At 39.2% G+C, this 19,493-nt stretch overlaps 1 protein-coding gene across 1 annotated transcript; it reads right to left on the bottom strand.

The window, feature by feature from the left end:
- Positions 1 to 5,934: 5,934 nt before the first annotated feature.
- slc2a9l1 (solute carrier family 2 member 9, like 1) lies at positions 5,935 to 18,692 on the bottom strand. Its single transcript, XM_020627026.3, has 12 exons — positions 18,636 to 18,692; positions 15,703 to 15,798; positions 15,392 to 15,552; positions 15,190 to 15,314; positions 14,916 to 15,045; positions 14,519 to 14,667; positions 10,026 to 10,213; positions 9,819 to 9,929; positions 7,808 to 7,909; positions 7,520 to 7,595; positions 7,273 to 7,400; positions 5,935 to 7,094 (listed from the first exon to the last, which is right to left on the bottom strand). Exons 1-12 carry the CDS (start codon positions 18,690 to 18,692, stop codon positions 6,909 to 6,911), a joined length of 1,509 nt encoding a protein of 502 aa, XP_020482682.2. The 3' UTR covers positions 5,935 to 6,908.
- Between the last annotated feature and the right edge of the window lie 801 nt (positions 18,693 to 19,493).

Below are 19,493 nucleotides of genomic sequence, written 5' to 3'. Positions count from 1 at the left end.
GATGATGGATGAAGGGCGACTTCAGCTGTAAATGAGGCAGAGAAGGTCTGCCATGTTGACTTCACAGTGATGTATTTTTCCAAGAAGTACTCCAAGACCTACAAATGATCATAACACTGGGGTTTATATGAAGGCAAAGTGGCCCTTTTTGTCATTTGCAGTTCTATTTGAACAGATTGAAGGTGTTTGTAGAAAGTTATACATATGTTAAGACAGCTTCATGGTTATCTGAAATAGCTTTAATACTGTGGGATCATCATGTCCTCTGGAGTGGCTCAGTTTTACACAAACAAGATAAATATTAAAGTTTTAGACAACAAGGCTTCAATTTTGTCTAATTCAATTTGTGATGCATTGTGTGACTCTTTTTCCCCTCTGCAAACAATGCTTAAAGTGGATTTTCTTTTTCATTATATAATGGCCTTACTATACTGCAGCTTTCACCATCAGTGGTTGAGTCTGACTTTCCCTAAGCAGAAATCATTATAAATAAATGCATACAGAATTCAAGGGAACGACCACAGCAGAAATGTCACATCATGGATCACGTGTTCAGTAATGCTGACTTCTCAGTCCTTTTAATGGAAATAATGTCATAAAATTAATCCTCTTAGCCTGTAGTTACTGAACTATTCACAGAACAACAAGTTGCTTTTATTCTGCTGTATATGCTTATAGATAAACTTACCACAGTTTGACGTCCTCATCACTTAAAGCACCTGTGAGGACTCTGAGCGTGTTGTGAAAAAGTGAAATCAGAGAGTGAAGTCAGAGAATATTTCTTACCCCTGTACAGGACAAGACCAGCAAAGAGTTAAGAGGTACTGCTTTGTCCACAGAGGTCACCAAGGTTTACTCAAAATAAATGTTGCTTACAGCTTAAGTAATGAGTCTGACTTCCATTCTGCCAAAGTAAGGGTCACATTTTCACAAGACTGTGGGAGGGTCACAATTCAGCTATTTGAAGACCAGGACCACACAAGTCAGAGCTAAAACTGTTTATTTCTAACAAACCAAAAGAACATAAAAAGTACACAAACTAAAGTACACAAAAGGGTTTATTGAACACATAACAGACAGGGGGCGCTGAAGGTCGCAACCAAATTCATCATTTCAGACCTGTTCAGACATGGAATCTATCACATTGAACACTGAATGTCACAGACAGTCAGTTGTTACCATTGGGGGAATCCTGTCAACAGAGGGTATTTCCCTTTTTGACTTGATGTAAGCAAAGAGGTAACAGCCATCTAATCACAATGTCTGTCACTAAGTGAGTGATGAAAGCACACCATTAGTTGGTCAAGTGTTTAAAGTTTCCCATTGACTGTTAGTGAAATGATCAGACATGGACGTTCCTCAATAAATCCTAATGAACCTTTTAGAGCAAACATCAGGGGTGTGTCCAGAGGGGTGACAAGGGGTGGCATAGCCCCCTAGCAGCAACAAGCATACATCTTTGTTTTGAGTCCTACAAAAATGAAGAATGGTTAATTTAAATGTTGCCACTGTGTTATATTACTTTGTCAAAAGGAAAAGATTATCTGTATGACTCCACCCACTTCATGAGTCAGTTAGCCAACCCAAGCCAAAAAACTTCTGGAGATGCCCCTAACAAATATAGACATTACCACTGATAATCTGAGAAACATTTCACCACAATGTAGCATACAGTCCACTCAAAAATGTTTTTACTTGTTTTAATGTTCATAATGATGAACACAGAGCAGTAATATTGTTAAGCGGTGTTTACAGGATATTGTCAACGATATCTTACTTTAATACATTTTACCTTCAACTTCATGAAAGCTATCACTGGCACAGACACAAACTGAATCCCCCTTCACTGAGGACAATGACTAGTGTCAGTGTGACCTGCTAATTCTGTTCCTCATCCTATCCCTCTTAGACAAAGTAGATAATCTTCAGACACAATGGACAATTTAATCAGAGGGAAGTTTTGTCTCTAACCAGTATTGTTCATTTGATAATCATTTTCTCATGGCTTAAACACAAAAAACATTTGTCCAGACATCACCTATGTTCTTCAAAGTACGACTCAGGAATCAAAAAACAGTGACTCATTTAATCTGCACGTGCATCCTACTGTGCTCACTCTCCTCTGATTTGCAGCACTGCAGTGAGCTCAGTGTTGCCAGGCTGAGAACTGAAGAATAGTGGCCCTCATTTCGCCTTCTCTTTGCAATGCATGGGTTCACTTTTGGAAGAGGATTTGACTTTTTGTTGATGTCACTGGGAAAGATATAAAAGGCCTGAAAAGACCATTAGGCAACGAAAAAAAATGCTGATTTAGAAGTATGACCCAGAGCAGGGTCTTCTGAGTTAGGTCCCCTTTGTATTTAACCATTAGATACAAAACCTCAAGCAATATGAAGACAAATGTTAGGGGGGAAAGTTGAGAGTATTCACAAAAAAATCTTTGGTAGAAGAAGAAGTGACATTACATTTCATCACATATACCATGTATTATTATAGTTATTGAATAAGGTCTGGATGAATCAGGCACATTTTTCATTTATAGGTTGCTGGCAGAAAGATGATATGAGATTTGACAATAATCTCACTTTGAACAGCCATATCAAATCAGTCATACAGTCATGCTTCTTCCAATTTAGAAAAATGTCTCAAATGAAGCCATTCCAGTCGACCAAAAACCTGGAAATAGTCATTCATGCTTTTATTTCATCAAGGTTAGATTACTGCAACTCTCCTTTCTCCGTCTGCAGCACAATATCTCTCTCCTCTCTACAGCTGGTAAAAAACACGGCTGCCAGGATTTTAACACAAGCACATCTCGCCTTTCCTTGCATCCTTGCACTGACTGCCAGTTAGTTTTAGAGTTGATTTGAAAAAAGTTCTTATCACTTTTAAAGCCCAGAGTGGTTTGGCCCCAAGCTCTATATATGTCCTTTTAACTCCACCATCACGGGCTTTGAGGTCCTCAAATGCTGCTCTTCTGGTGGTTCCAAAGACCAGATTCAAAAACCAGAGGTGACAGAGCGATTGCCACCAGACTGTTGAACAACCTCCCAGAGGAGATTAGGATGGCAAAGACTATTTCCTCATTCAAGGTTCTTCTTAAAACACACTTTTATAGTCTAGCCTTCCTCTGATCCTCCATTGTATCCTCCCACTCCATCTGTTTTTATTATCATGTTTTATTACTGTGTTTTATGTTTTACTGTTGTTTTATTGATGGCGTTTTCCGCCCTTATTGTTTTATGATTAACACTTCATGATTCTGTGGTTTTATCCTTTAAAGCACTTTGTTAACCTTGTTTTGGAAAGGTGCTATTTAAATAAAGTTTATTATTATTATTATTATTATTATTATTATTATTATGACAGTTGAATCAGATCCTTCCAATGATAAAAAAAATAAATGTAAAGAAGGACATACAACTTAAAATCACTGGACAGGGTCACTAAACTGATTATGTGACAGAACAGTTCATCTTTGAAATGAAAAAGGCTACATACATCACACATATCTGTGATGAGATAATAATGCGTTTGCCCTGGTTGCTATGGGCTACAGGTTTTGTTTTGTTTTAACCTGGTCTATTATATCTCTGGCAGTGGGATAACACTGCCATCTGTTGATGCAAAAGAGACATTACAGTTGTGAACCAAAGCCTCTGAGTCCAAAAGGGCCTTCAGTATATTTATACAGTACTTTGATAAATTCTCATTTATTGGGTATGTTAAGAATGTTAGTCCCGCCTCCATGTGACTTACTTGGGCATGCTTTTAACCAGACTTAAATCCTTTTTTATTTTTACTTCTTTTTTTTCTTTTTTTTCCGCTTCTGCTTGTAACATTATCTTTGCCATTATTTGTACATTTTTGGCACCAGTTTGATACAGCCCAGATCTGCTAATGTGAACCGCTCCTGATGGTTTCTCCATTTAATCCTCCAGTTAATCCTCCTCCTGTTAACAAGGCACAGCAGGGTGTCGGTATAGGATGATCAGCCGAGGCAGGATCCTGCCAATCACAGCTGGCACCCTCAAAGTGCTGGACTGTGGACAGAGTGCGCTGAGCAGCTAATGACGAGCCTTTGGCTTCTAGCAGCTGCTGGCTAGCGATAAGAAAGGGGATACCTTTTAATATTCAATATATCATTGTAGCCAGTGAGCTTTTCAAGGCCCGTCTTGGATGAGAAGGACTCACAGGCCAGGGTTTAATGTGGCCTGCAGGAATCACACTAATGATGGAAGAATAGGGACTAGAGGAATAGAGGGAGGCACAGTAGAGAGGCATATCCTGGAGGCAATTCTCCACTCTAGTGTCTTTGTTGCACAGGAAAATCTCCACACAATGGTGAATTAGTATGACAGACACTTACATGGCAAGCAAACTAAACCATGCATTACAACAACTGAGGGAAAGGGCAACAACTTGGACAAGACTTCAGTCTGAATCAAAAAAAAAAACTATAACATAAACACATGCAGTGTCTTGTAAAAATTAGATAATTAACTTTGTTAGTATGAGTAACTCACAAATAGCAAGTTGAATTCATAATGTTGAAATAAACTGTGTCTCAATTAAACACACGGACAGGTTGAGTTGCAAGGCCTTACTTGATCTTATATAATCATATATCGCTGAGGTATCCAACCAAGTGATCTGATTGGATGAGTGGTATTCCATGCGTACAGTGCCTTATAAAAGGCTTTGCATGCGTACTGATACTGAGTTCTACATCACTGTTCAGTTAAACTACATGTATCTCTCTCCACATGTTCTTAAGTTACACTACAGCTAATGGTCTTTGTCAATATTGTTTAAGATGATATTTCTAAACATCAAAGTTACTGTGAGCATACTCTTTTTTCAGCATGAAATAGAAACATGCATATAAATAAAAGAAACACAAAGATAGCTGGTGAGTAGAAATAGTGATACACTACAGAGGAAATGTTGTTGTGTTGTTTGGCGACATGTAAAGTCTTAGAGCTAGATGTGTTAGCAAGGCTAAAAGAATGATTATACCGAAAATGATGATCGTGTAGCTTCATACTTTGACTGCCATGTATTGGATGTTGAGCCCTTGTAGAACAGTAACATTACACTCTAAGATATTAGTTAAAGTTTTTATTAGTTAGTTTTGGATAACCTGCTGTTAGTTTTGAATAACCTGCTGCTGTAACGCCACAATTTCCCAGTTTGGGATCAATAAAGTAATTATATTCTATTCTAAAGTTTCACTTGAATGATATGGCATTAGAGTGAAATACAGCAACAGAACTTCAGAGCCAAATGATGATGATTTACACAAAGGCCAACAATACACCAAAACACATCTCTCTGATACAAAGTTTTAAAAAGAGGACAGTGTCCAGTGTCGGCCAGTCTCCATTCATTTTATTCCCTGCTGTGGTCAAAGAACAGTTAGCAGAATCTGTTGGGGGGAGCAAAGGGAACAATGGATGATTCATCCCGGAAATAACACAAAATAGCTACATTTCATCAGTAGTCTTAAGGCACTTACAACATTTTTACAATACACCTCTATGGATAGTCCATTAGACAGCACACAAAAGAACTCACACAAACGATTTCCATACAAAATAGCCACATTTGTTACATTAAAAAACAACATACCCTTGTATAATTGGCAGGTTGAAATGCAGGATGAGCCAGAAGGCCCCCCAGGATCAGGCATCAGAGGAGCAGACAGATATTGTGAATGAGTACATGATACGTTTGTTTTTGATAAATGTTAAAGTTTTCTTTCAAAGGTTGAGTAGTTACAGTCACAGTCTCTGAGATGAGCTTGTAGTTTGTTCCAGGAATGTTTGCCTCGAACAGACATCACTATTTGACCTAATACAGTTCTACTCCTCGGTACAGTCTCCCCTAGTTTGTGCTCTGGTATGTATCCTATCATTGTATCCCCCCCCCCCCCCCCCCCCCCCCCCCCCCCACAGCTATGTGTTTCTTCTGCCCTCTATGTCTGCCTTCTCACCGTAAACAATAGGACATGGAGTGAGAAAGCCCCAGCCAAGAGGGGCGTGGTCAAACCCAGCTCATTAGCATTTAAAGCTACAGACACAGAAACAGCCTGCTCAGAGCAGGGCTGAAATAGAGGGGTTTATATGCATGATGAAATACAGGATCAAAGTGGAGATTTAGCAAGAAACTTCCCAGACATGTTTTGGGGAACTCTGAGATTCATGTAAACTTGTTGAAAAGGAGTGTGATACATGTGACCTTTAATGGATGTGAGTCCATCCCTGGAAGATTACCCGCCCTCCCCACTGTTTAAAAGACAGTGACAGTTCACACGGCATTGTTACAGCAAAAAGGCATGCATTTTCAATTGAATCCAACTATGGCTACCTAAAGCATGCTTGATTCATTAGGTAGCCAGTGTTAGCATATAAGCTTGGACGCTAATAATTACGTTACATAAGTTGCAGTCAGTCAGAAATCACACAAATATCTGATCGCAATATTTTCCATCTGGTTTTTGTTTCAAAAATGTAATCACAGAAGTAAATATCTTGGATGCAGGTTCATTGGAGGAATTATAGCTGCAGTCTTGAAAAAGAAAAATACTTGTGATGAAGGTCCATTGAGACCAGAAGATTTATATTTGATCAATAAATTGTGTTGCTGAGTAAGGTGTGCAGTGTGTGGGGTTTTCTTCTGTCTTTAACTGGGAGATCAGGCTTTATAATTTGTTCTACCTGTGACTGTCTGTCACAGCTGATGTGGTCTCATTCAGCTGTACAGCTTTACCCTTCAGTAGTATACAATGTTCAGTGTTCATTTATCAATGTTTTTGAAGTTTGGTTTAAATACTTCACAAAGTAAATATTGTCCATGTAGTCTAACAGTCTCATATTAGCTAAAAATAATAGCTTATCTGGACTTCTTCATAACTTGGTCTCCATCACTTTTTCCTCTAAGAAGGATTTCCCACAGAATGTGATGGCTCTAAATTCCTTGGAGATTTCCAGTAGGGTCTTCCCTTTAGTCTCAGGCAGGAAAATGAAGGTAAAAACACAACCCAGCAGGCAAATGCAGGCAAACAGCACAAAGCAGTACGAGTCCAAGGCACTCTGGTAGAGAGAGGAGACACAGTGTAAGGCATCCAGACTTACATTGATAAAAAGGTTAATGTTAAGAGTTTCATGGAAGTGCTGAAATATTAATTGTCTTTTGATACACAATGAAATATATTCATTTGGTTAATAAATCAATTAATAGTGTGTTGCTTTTTGTATTTGATGTACTCACAATAATGAATGGAAAGACAAGGCCTACAAAAGCAATGAAGAACCAGCGCTCCATCATTGTTAATACAAACGCTGCGATTCGATCGGACTGGATGAAGATCTCATTGGTGAGAGCCACCGTCAATCCCGCTGTGTAAACCAGAGAGTCAAAAACCGGTGATGCAGTTCATTATGTTTTCAAGCAAGTGTCTTTATATTTGAATCATAGCACATCACTTTGCAGCATTCATCTCAAAACAAGTACATACAAGGTCCTCCACTAAAGAAGATGATTAAGAGGAAGATCAGCGCAGAAGTAATGAATGGAACCCAATCGCTGGAATCCTGTATGAAGAAACATGTATTTGAATCACAGAAGACGATGTCCTGCAATTTGTGCAATTTTTTTTAGACATTTCAGTGACAAGAACCTTTGAATAAAAAAGAGTATACTCTAGACCTTGGTCTCTTTATAACGAGTCTAGAGAAAACATTTGTTATGAGTTGTCGCTTTAGGACTGACTCACATGACATGGCTTGTCAGTATTCAGGTTTACCTTCAGAGTGAGTGTGACTGTGGCAAACACCCAGCAGGCAGCCATGAGACCATAACCAGACCAGAACAACACCCTTCTCCCTGCACGCTCTATAACCATGCCCTGAGAGAGAGAGAGAGAGAGAGAGAGAGAGAGAGAGAGAGAGAGAGAGAGAGAGAGAAAGAGAGAGAGAGAGAGAGAGAGAGAGAGAGAGAGAGAGAGGTTACAATTACATTTTAGTATTTATCATTATTATTTGTATTATTAAAATTATTGTAGTCTTCTGTTATTTGTGATGCGTTGGCAGTATTGTATTGTTACATTCATGCCAATAATGCTTATTAAATTGAATTGAAATAGAGAGAGAAAGAGAGAGAGAGAGAGAGAGAGAGATTAAGAATTGTATTCTTCTTGTAAAATTGTGAGCTTTTTAGTGTGCTGAAGTCAACTTCACTTTATGCTCCTTTTTTATTAGTTTAAATATCCCTCTTAAACCCAACATCAATGTTTTATATCCGGTTTTTGCAATCTGCTAGTAAATAAATAAAATTGATCCAGTGAGCCAGCTCACATGTAACAGATAGTCATGTGATTTTTGACTGTGAACAAGTTAGATGTTTGCACTATTTCCACTGCGCTCATCCCTCCAACAAAGAAAACACCGAGCTCAGCACAGTAAGCAGGGGAAAGTGATGATGAGAACTTTACTGCAAGGTGGACTCAGTGGAAACACAGAGTGGATGGCTGTTAGATTGGAGATGGGGCTTTTCAAATGCCAAATGAACAGGACCAGTGGATTGTTTTTTGATTAAACCAGGAAACATGCCGAGAGATTACAAATCTCTTGGCCAAGTGTCTGCAACTCATCAAGTATCAGGTTTTTTTAATCATTTGTTTCATGTAAAGGGAGCAGCAAACTTTAACAGCGTTTTCCTCAGTTCAGCTCTGTCCTTTGGAACAGACAGCGAGGTTGCTTTCACATGAAGTTTGGTGGACTCGGGTGAAGTTGCCACATAGTTGCATTTTCATTTTGTTCGATTTGCTTTCACAATGCACTTTGTAAAAGCACACCAAAGCCTGGCAAATGTTGAGTACCATAGCCACCTGCCACTAGTTGGGGCTGTAGTGGCTCAGTGGCTAATGCTGCATTAAGACCCCAAAGTAAACAACAGGACAGTGGAAGAAATGAGAACCCTGTTTTCAAGCAGACCAGAGTTTGGTTCTTTGGCCCCAAACCAGAGTACATTTAAGCATTCACACCCCCCCAAACCAAACAAACTCTCAGACAAAACGCACCAGAGTTCGTTCCAACAACCCAAACAGCTCAGTGTGTGAATGCACCCTAAGGAAAGTTACTGGGACCAAAGATAGTAAGTTCCTGTACTCTTCTGCTCAATATAGATAAGAATACAAGTGTGTGTGTGTGTGTGTGTGTGTGTGTGTGTGTGTGTGTGTGTGTGTGTGTGTGTGTGTGTGTGTGTGTGTGTGTGTGTGTGTGTGTGTGTTTGAGACTACGTGTGAACAATGAAGACCATCCAACGAGCATACAGCGAACAGTGATGAGTGAGGGCTTCAAAAATAATGATGAATCTCAAAGTTCTATGATACGCAGTGTCCAGAGCATGCAGGCTTTGAGAAGGGGTGTGCATGTATAAAACATCAGTGATCACCACAGTCCAGCATGGACATTAAAGTGGCAGCAACCAGTCTCTTTTTAGTCAACTTTACAAACTTTAAGTTAAAGGCAAGTCGTTTTACCATAGGCAGGGCAACAATGACAGCTCTAGTTCAACACCATAAGAAGAGTGTGTCAGTCGAGTGTAGCAGCAGACTTGACTTCACTATCTGAATGAGCTTGGAGCTATGCTGCACAGATGTCAATGGATTGTCATGTTGATTTTTTCAGAACATGTTAATATTGGCCACAGTTCATGCTTCATCAAGCTACCAACAAGACTGTATCACTCCTATAAAACAGTCTGGGAGTCAATTAGAAGCATCATTTGCATGTCCAGCTAAGAGAGTCACTCACACAGGAGATGAAGGTGAGAATTTCAGTTAATCCAAGACCCAAGGTTACATAGCGGATCTGGTCTTTCTGTATACCCGCCTTCAAGAAGATGTCAAAGGAGAAGATGCTGATCTGGAAGACACAGAAACATTTATTAGAAGAGGCTGAACTCATCATTCCTCTGACTCAAGATCAACATGAAATGAATAATTAAAGCTCCATCCTTACGGCAGACATTCCTGACAACTGGTTGCAGAAGTAGATGATGAGTATGATGATAAGCTGCCATCGGACAGTCCTGTCCCTCATTAGCTGCAGAGGGGTTTTCGGTGGTGCTCTCTTAATGGCCTCCTGCTCTGCCAGCATCTCTTCCATCTCCTCTTTATAGTCACCTTGACCCCACAGACTCTGCAGAGCTGGGATGGGGAAGACAAGAGACACAGACTCAACAACTGAGAAATAAGATTCTATAATCACATTCAAATTATATTTATTGTGTGTCTAAATAGAAAAAATGAATGTCTCATTGGGGTAAATAAATGATAAATGACTTGAGCTTATACCGTGCTTTTCTTGTCTTCTGAATTCTCAAAACACTTTTACACCACCTGTCACACCATTCACAGCTGCTATGTAAAGTGTCCATCAATATTAACTAATCCATTCATACACATTCATACACCACCAACAAAGCAGCAAAAGCAATTCAGGATTAAGTGTCTTGCCCAAGAACACATTGGACACGTGGCTGCAGGAGCTCGGGAACTAGACCCTGACTTTCCGGTTGAGAGACAGTCGACTCTACCACTGACCCACAGCTGCTCCCTTAGTGAAAGTTAACAGTTAGAAAAGGGGCTCTATGATCCATTATGTGTCCACAACCAACACTTTCAGATCAGATGTATGCCAAATTAAACTACAGTCAGGGTCAAGCAAGCAGTTTTATTGGACATGAGGGTTATCCATGAGTGCTGATACAGAGAACTACAGTAATGTGACTTTGAACTCAGAGTATCAGTCAGCCTCTGGTGATCTGAATATACTCCTAATTAACCTCACACAGCTGATCAAAGTGGTAGCTCTGAATCACTCGGGCAACATAAGCAACTGTTACAGACTCTTTATTCTTAAATGTTACACTTTTCTTCATTTTTTTTGAATGCTTTGGGTTAGGGTTATCGGGTCTGCTGTAATGTTTAAACTTGTTCAAAGAATCAGGTGTACAGGAAAATGTTTATTTGCTACTTGGCAACAGTCCAGTCTCCTATAAGGTACAATCTTTATTTACTTTACAGGGTGGAGCACAATGAATATTTAAACAGACAAAAAACAAAAAGAGGTTTTTACTTTTTACAGTTAACATCTATAGCCTGCTTGTAAAACGACTGTTATTCCATCGTAGGCAGGCCAACGATAATCACCGCCATGTTGATAGATTCAGTACAGCACAACCTTGACTGTATTATGACTTGATCATTCAACACATTGTTTTTTAATACCAGATCATCTGATTGGACAAGAGGCAACATCAACCGGGGCTTCAAACTTTGTGTATCACTCCACCTTTAGTCATGTGTTCTAAATGCTGCTAATTAATGTTACAGCAAATGTTCCTACATGGTACTTCCAAAATCACAGGCCACCAAAGCAAACAGATAAGTTCAAGTCAAACACTGTAGCTTGTTTGCTGATTTGTGTCGACAGGCGCAGAGTAGTAAGAGAGCAGGTAAGTGTTTCTGTTGCTTGGCTACCAGTCACAGTCATCGGCCAAATGAATGATAAATTACCAATCTATTTGCAGAGGCGCTGTTTGTCGACAGGCAAGGCAGGCAACTGTTTGAAGACTGACAAACTTTAAACCACAGCAGAGGCCCAAAATCTGCAAATTTTGCAATGACCACAGAAAAACCTCCTTAAGGGGGCCCCATCTCACAGCCCTCACTTTCGTTGCCCTGCTAAGCGTTGCATGAATTATTGCTTATTGCTTTTGGCTGCAAGGGACGTGTGTCAGGAGAGCACTGGGTTCAGTCCTAATGATCTTGTCTTTGGTCATAAGGTACGTGGACCTCTGACTGTGCTTCGAGATGAGTGGATGGTGCAGGAACCTCCTTTGAACTTAATTGAGTATGTAATTGGTTTCCGACACAGATTTTATATGACCGGTCAATTAGCAAAACAAAAACTAGTGAAATCTCAGGCTAAGATGAAGCATCTGTATGGCCAGCATTCTGAGAAGCATCAGTTTAGTGTGGGCGATCAAATACTGGCTTTATTGCCAATACTTGGGTCACCATTTCAAGCCAAGTTTGTGGGTCCTTATACTGTAGTACAGCAGTTGTCTGAGCAAAACTATTTGATTGCAACGCCAGATCGAAGAAAAAGAAATCAACTTTGCCACATCAATTTGAAGCCTTATTATGTGCGTTCTTTGTCTCAGCCTAAGTCAGATGTTTCGGTTTCTTCGGTTTCTTCGGTTTCTTCTCCCTCAGAAGTAGGTCCTATTTTGGCTTCCTGTACAGGGGTACAGTCATCTTTAGGGGGGGGAGGAGGATGTGACAACACCGGATGATTCTGTTCTCCGTGGTCGTTTGAAGAATTCTGAAACTCTTCAGAATTTAGATATGTTGTTGGCCCATTTGATTTGTGTTGACAAACGTTCAGAGTTGATTGCAATGATACAGGTTTAGCCATCTTTATTTCAGGACACTCCTTCAAAAACAACTCTGATTGAGCATGACTTTTCCAAGAAGTTTACTTCGTATCAGTTCAACTATTCTGTTGTAGAACAGGAAGCGCTGGCACTGGTTTTGGCTTTACAGCACTTCTATGTCTACCTTGACTCCGGAATGCCAATCAGTGTATGGACTGATCATAACCCGTTAACATTTTTGAACTCTCTGCAAAATCCAAATCAGAGACTCACGAGATGGGCTTTGTTTAAAAGGAAAAGATGATATAACGGCTGATGCTCTGTCACGTGCACCTTTGTAACTCTTCCTTCCTGAGGTTGGAGATGCTGAGTCTGACAGGCGAGGTGTGTCAAGAGTGAGGACAGTTTTATTGGAGTTATTGTGAGTATTAGAACATTTAAACAAAAAATGTGAATCATAAAGTGCAATCTGTCAAATGTGTTTGTAGATACAAAATATGTGTACTTATTGATAGCTACCTATTACTGTAATTATTGTTTTTGTCCAGGGTAGAACCCTTGACTTATGGGGGGGAGTGTGACGGCCTAAAGGTTGGCCTCTTCCTGTTTGTCTCCCTTTGCTGGCTGTGTTCTCCTTATTGCAGGTAGATGTGGGTGGAGTCAGGGAGGACTCTAATGCAGCACACCTGAGCTGGCTGGTTTGGGAGTCTACAAAGCAGACCTGGGCCCTTTCCAAATAGTCACAGTTAGGTATGCAGTACGTGCTATTCAGTACTGAACTTTTGTGGTCATTCAGTATGCATATTTTGGGTCCGCGCAGTATACTGAACATTTCAGTATGAATACTAACTTCCGGGTTTTATGCAGTATGGATCGGATGCGTGCTTTCAGGAAATGAATTGTATTTTACCACCCACAATGCTGTGCGAAATTAAACGAAAATCGTCACGTCACATCCGCCTCCAAATCAAAACAAACTAGCGTGGATTAATTTAATCAATTTTTCATTTTAATTTAAAGTCCCGACTGAAATCACTACTTTTAATTAACAACAGACAATATAACAAATATCTGCATTATTATAAAACCTTTCCCCCTCTATTTAAATAATGATTTCACTATTTAAATGCGTCTTTATTGGTTTATTTTATATTCTGTATATTACTGTCTTTCATTTGTACTTTCCTTTATGTACTGTATGTTATTTAGTTATTTAATCTTTTACTTGATTTACATTGTGATATTGTTTTTTGTTTACCTGACTGTATATGTGCATTACTCTTCTTGAATAAAGCTAAACAAAAAAAAAACAAAAAACGGGTGGATGCGGCCGGTTCGGGAAACGTAAATGACGTCACTTCCTTACTGAATGAATCAGAAGAAGTAGGAACAAATATCTGCCTACTGTGTGTGCATACTGAATAGTAGGTACTAACAGTATGCAGCACGGATAGTACGTATTGCATACTGCCTACTGCATACTGAAAGATTGAGTATGTACTTGGCAAGTCGGATACGGCCACTCTCTTCTCTCCTGCATACTGCTGTTAACGTGTTTGTGCTTTGGTTGGAGTGTGACACTCATTTATTTATACACACACACACACACACACACACACACACACACACACACTCTCTCTCTCTCTCATTACTGCAAAGCAAACCAAAGTTTGTCAATGAAAGTCAACCACGAAAAAATGAAGAGGAATGTTCGGTCTATATGAGAGGAAACAGGAAAGGAGAGGAAAATGAGTAAGCGACAGGACACTGGCAGACATAAGAGTGAGGTTTAGGGGCTGGTTTGAGGAACCGCTCAATTAATTATTTCCTCAGGCCCCAACAGAGTCTAAAATCGCCACTGTCTATTTGTGTTTGTTTTCTACGACATGCCATTTTTAAATATCTTAAATGTTCTATGAATATAATTTCTCCTTTAGATAGCTTTCCTTTAAACATAAGAAATATATTTTTGTATGTGGAGATAATCACACAATGTGCTCTTTTTTTCAATATTTAGACTGTTTAAGACTTTTTGGTCAGGTAGTGCATGAAAGTGAGGAAATGTACCAACCTTTTTTGCAGGCTTTATCATCACCTTTCTCTATGAATAAGTATCTGGGAGCCTCAGGAAGAAAAGGCAAAACTATAATCTGAACCACTGAGAAAACTGTGGGGACCGAGAGGAGGATGTTCCACAGCTCCTCACGGCCGAGGATCTCACTTCAAAAAAAAAGAGAAACCCAAAAAACATAGACGTATGTTTTTAACAGTACGACCTAGAGGATGTTTATGTACACTTGTTAGGACTGAGTGGAAGCAAAACACAAAAAATGTTCATATAAAACTCAACTCTGATGCCTTCCTTTACCTTAACCGAATTTTCATAAAATATGAAAAGTAGAAAGAAGTGTGTCAAAAATAATACAACTGTTCACATGGTGCACATGTTGAAAAGAAAAGGGGCGTACCTTAGTCCAAATAACTGCCCTGACAGTTTGCCAAGCGACAAGAAAGTGGAGTAGGTAAGAGTCACTACGCCTCTTAACCTCCTGGGAGAAATCTCCCCCAGGTACATTAAATGGGTGCTTGATGTTAAACCTGCAGGTACAAAGAGAGAGAGAGAGCATCGATCAGACAGTCAGGTAAACATACAGACTGTAAATAATAATCTTTGTACAGTCTATGGGTAAATGAGATGTGTTTACATACAGCGTTTTAAACCGCTCACAGGAGGTGTCGTACCTGAAGTGAAGCCATACACGATCCTTGCCAAGATAATCATTTCATATGATTTGGCAACTTTACTTGTCAGCATGATGGTAGCTGCAATGATGTTTGTACAGCTGCTGAAGATCATTGCCTTTTTCCTGATGAAGGGACACATGTCATTTAGAGTCTTTTAAGGCTATAGGAGACAAAACTACATTTAGTCTTTGTCGCTAACCTTCCCAGCGTGCCTGTGATAAATTTGACACTCATAGCTCCACATAGTCCTCCAACCGCATACAGGGAGACAATGAGGGACCAGATCATGGTGATGGTCTGTGTAGGGGGGGGCTCTCCGTATCTTTCATACCAGCTGCTGTTGATGAAGCGCTGTATGAACTGCAGTGGAAGGTTTAAAGAGCATTATTTAGCTTCATTCATGACAAAATAGGGAAAATGATCCTCCTATTTTCTTGTCAAAAGGAAGGAGGCAAAGTTTAAAACACAAACAACAAGATGAAAAGAATAACTGCACATGTTGTGTCTCACCGGTGAGGGAGAACTGAGTCCAGTGGTTTGATATCCCTGTTGAAAGCTTCCACTGAACCCCAAAATAATGATGAGGAGCAGAACATTCCCACGGGTCTGCAGCCAAGAAGAGCACAGTGGATTGGACAAAAATGCATGTGTCACATTCAGTAAGACTACGAGGACAGATTTATTTTTATTTATACCACAATTCGAAAGACTTTAACCTCCATGTTTAATTTCTGTCATGTTGTTTGTGTGTTTGATAAGAGAACCCAGACTCACATGTAAGCACTAGTGATAGCTCTGCCTCAAGATGTAGAGTAATAAAATATGAATCAGGTTTTCACAAACAAGAGTTTAACCGTTGTATTTTGGTGCATAACAACAAACAAAGTCAAATAAAAACAGAAAAAGCTCAAATTGGGAGTCTAAAGCATGAAGAGATAGAAATTGTTGACTAAAAAATAAAAATAAAACCTCTGTAATTTTATATAGAATATTTTTTGTGCAGGGTATGCAGGGCAGAATATTGAACAAAATGTGTATGAAAGATATGCAAAAGGTAACTTTACATCTCTTTATTGTCTTTTAAAAATGGGACAACCTACCATGAATTGGTTGGGTCACTATACTTCATAAAGACAACAAGACATGGAAACTTTTACAGAACTGTGACGCTGCAGCAAATCAATTGTTGGGTTCTTTCATTAGCAGATATATTTTTCAAATTCAGCTTAATTTTCCACAAATATCCACAGGCTGATGTGCTTGATGAATTGGAATTTACTTACAGAGAAATAGCTATAACAGCTGACTCCATAAAAGCGCTTTTACAACGTTGATCACACCTACGCATTCACACACATTCACACCCCGTTGGCAGAGGCTGCTATGTGAAGTGACCATCAGAACTAACTAATCCCATTCATACACACTCATACTCCAACGACAAAGCAGCAGGAGGAACTTGGAGTTTAGTGTCTTGCCCAAGGACAGCTGGCTGCAGGAGCTGGGTATCAAACCTCTGACCTTACGGTTTAGAGACGACCGACTCCACCACTGAGCCCCAGCCGCTCAAGATCACACAACAGTGCAAGTTAAAGATAAGAATACTTACATGAGTTTATATAAGTACATTAAAAAAAACACCTTTCATTGAAAAGGGAAGTCAATTGGTGAATACTGAGAATTTACACAGATTTCAAAAATAATAAATGATTTCAGACATCTTCGTGTTTGTTTTGTTGAAGAGGAATGAATTCCTTCTTAACGAGAATTAAAACTTGGATAATTTGCAAAATTGCTCTACACACCTCCATTAATGACCACTCAGCGTTTAACTCAATAATTACACTTCTGATTGTTATAATAATGACATCATACCAATATTAAAATCTGTTTGTTTTTTTCTGACTTCGATGTAAATGAATCCAAAGGCTGGTGGCTGGATGGTTTCAGGGGTTGATACATTATTTATAACTGCTATACAATTCATTCAGAAGTGGAGAACATCAGTGTTTGCAATGATTTTTTGAAATCATTATCTGAAGATCACAAGACTCTGGTATGTTGTTTTCTCTAAAGCAAAGATTTAAACTTTTATTTTACACAAGATCATTCAATTCACAGAATCATGGCGAACACAATAAGAGTTCATAATTCAAGATCACTGTGAAGACTTTCAGGAGCATCTTGAACTAAACCTCTCAGACATGAGCTGAAGTAGACTACTTGAATCAGTTGCTCCAGTCGATGCCACTTATCATGCAGAAATGGCTACTGATCTCTGATAAGCATTAAGCATGTCTCCTTGCTTGTCTCCTTATCTCCAGATAACGAGGTTCGTTTCCTGACAAACTTAAATGATCTCAAGATTGCGTCCTTAAATTATTTTACAAACAAAACTCCTCTAGGCCTCTATACATATCACCTTTTTCAACATATATGTGAAGCTCCTGTTAAGAACTTTCCTAAATGTGTTCAGTATTTTTAAATAGTGTTTATTTTTATATATTTTGGGATTGTATGCCTGTATTTGATAGGACAGAGGATAGAGTAAGAAACCAGGGAAAGAGTATGGAATGACAACCGGGAAAGGAGCAGCTGGTCTGATATCAACCCAGGCCGCACGCTAGGAGGACGATGACCACCTCGGTACTTGGGGGGCGACATTAACAGCTACAGGCCATGGGCGCCAACCTTAAATAGTGATTCGTAATGAAAAATCTCATCCTGCTTTCTTTAAACACTCTGTGCATCTTTTCTGTGGAAAATGTAAACCTAGGCTTTTTCTGTGGAGCGCCGTATACTTCATCTGACACCGAACCCGAGCTCCACAAAGCTCCACACTCAGGAGCTTTGAAGTCACACTGCCCCTCTTACCTTTACACTTGATGAAAATAACTCTATCAGGTGTTTAGGGGAGAAAAAGCTCTTACACTATTACTACTGAAACACGCTTGAATTTTTGTTGCAATGGTGGCAGATTGAGATTTTTTGTATATCATCATAATTAGAGTATTGCAGTAAAAGGATATCAAAATCTTGATGTGTTCAGTGGTGTATTCATTTCATGTTGAATGACAAGATGACTTTAATAACTCAGGAACTGACCACCTTGAATGACTCAGCCAAAAATGCTGGTTCAGCTGAGTCACTGAGCCATGACAAAGTGACAAAACAACCTGCTTGCCTTGAACATCATGTAATTATATTTCTCTGACACTTATCTTGGCTGAAGCTGAAGATCAATGTCTGCATTTTAAAGGATAAATACATCATTTATAACAGTTAAAGAAGATGTTTGCACAATCACATTGTGTCCCTGTGTCAACTGTTCTGTGAAATATTCAAGCATCACTAGCAAAATGAGTACAGTATTGGTTTTAAAATCAATGGTATCACATTTGATGATTTCTGTAAAAATCAGTAAAAAAACAACAACAACCTACCAGCTGTTGTAGCACTGATTCCATTGTGTCCTCACTGTCATGGGCCATACAGAGCATATGTACAGACTAAACTGGACTCTGCTAAGTACTCAGGCTGCTTATCATTAACTTTTTAGACTTTATGACCACAAAATAATGTGACAATGATCTTCCCCGAGTGAGTTACTCATCTGCCCGGTGGAGTGCATTGATGAAAAAAAGTTTTAAAAAGTTTATTTCTCACGGTGGAATCTCTCACATCAGCTGTCCTTCAGAAAAATGTAAGACTGTTGTCAAAAAAAGAAAACCCTCTTACCAGTTTTTTCCAATTGCTAACACACTAAAATGACATGCATAGCACAATTATTTAAACTGACACACAGAGAGAGCAAAACATCTTCTGAAGTCTCCAAAAGTCTAAAAACATTTTCTGCTTTACACACATTTTGCAATTCAAAATGACACTTTTTAAATGCACTGAACACAGTTCTCTGCATAAGACACAACAATCTGACATAAAGTCACATGTTTGCCATTTAAAAACATTGCCATTCAAAATGACACTACATGAGCTAATTGGCCAATGTATATGCAACCTGGCCAAACACCTCAATGGCTAATTGTTATCACTTCAATCAGGAAGTAAGCACTATGAAAAGACCACAAGTGAGCCTCTTTTTTTTTTTTTTTTTACAAAAACAAGGGAAGACGATGCAGAGAGAGGAAGAGGAAGAGGAAGAGAAAGAGGGAAGGTGAGAATGACAGTGTGAGGTAAGGGTAGAGATGGTAGAGGAGTTCATGGCCAAAGAAGACAACAACTTTCAAATGAAATCAGAGCAACCTTAGTTGATCATGTCATCAACTATGGGCTGACAATGC

This window comes from Labrus bergylta, chromosome 5, assembly GCF_963930695.1.
Source record: "Labrus bergylta chromosome 5, fLabBer1.1, whole genome shotgun sequence".
In the NCBI taxonomy this organism is placed as follows: Eukaryota; Metazoa; Chordata; class Actinopteri; order Labriformes; family Labridae; genus Labrus; species Labrus bergylta.
This window is presented reverse-complemented; position numbering and strand designations above follow the sequence as displayed.

What these genes read in the sequence shown, in the direction of transcription:
- slc2a9l1 (XM_020627026.3), bottom strand. Translation starts at nt 18,692, where the DNA reads ATGCTCTGTATGGCCCATGACAGTGAGGACACAATGGAATCAGTGCTA. An exon ending in CGTGTATGGCTTCACTTCAG is followed by an intron (nt 15,046 to 15,189) that starts GTACGACACCTC and finishes TTGTACCTGCAG; the next exon opens with GTTTAACATCAAGCACCCAT. An exon ending in CTTCTTTAGTGGAGGACCTT is followed by an intron (nt 7,401 to 7,519) that starts GTATGTACTTGT and finishes TGGTTTACACAG; the next exon opens with CGGGATTGACGGTGGCTCTC.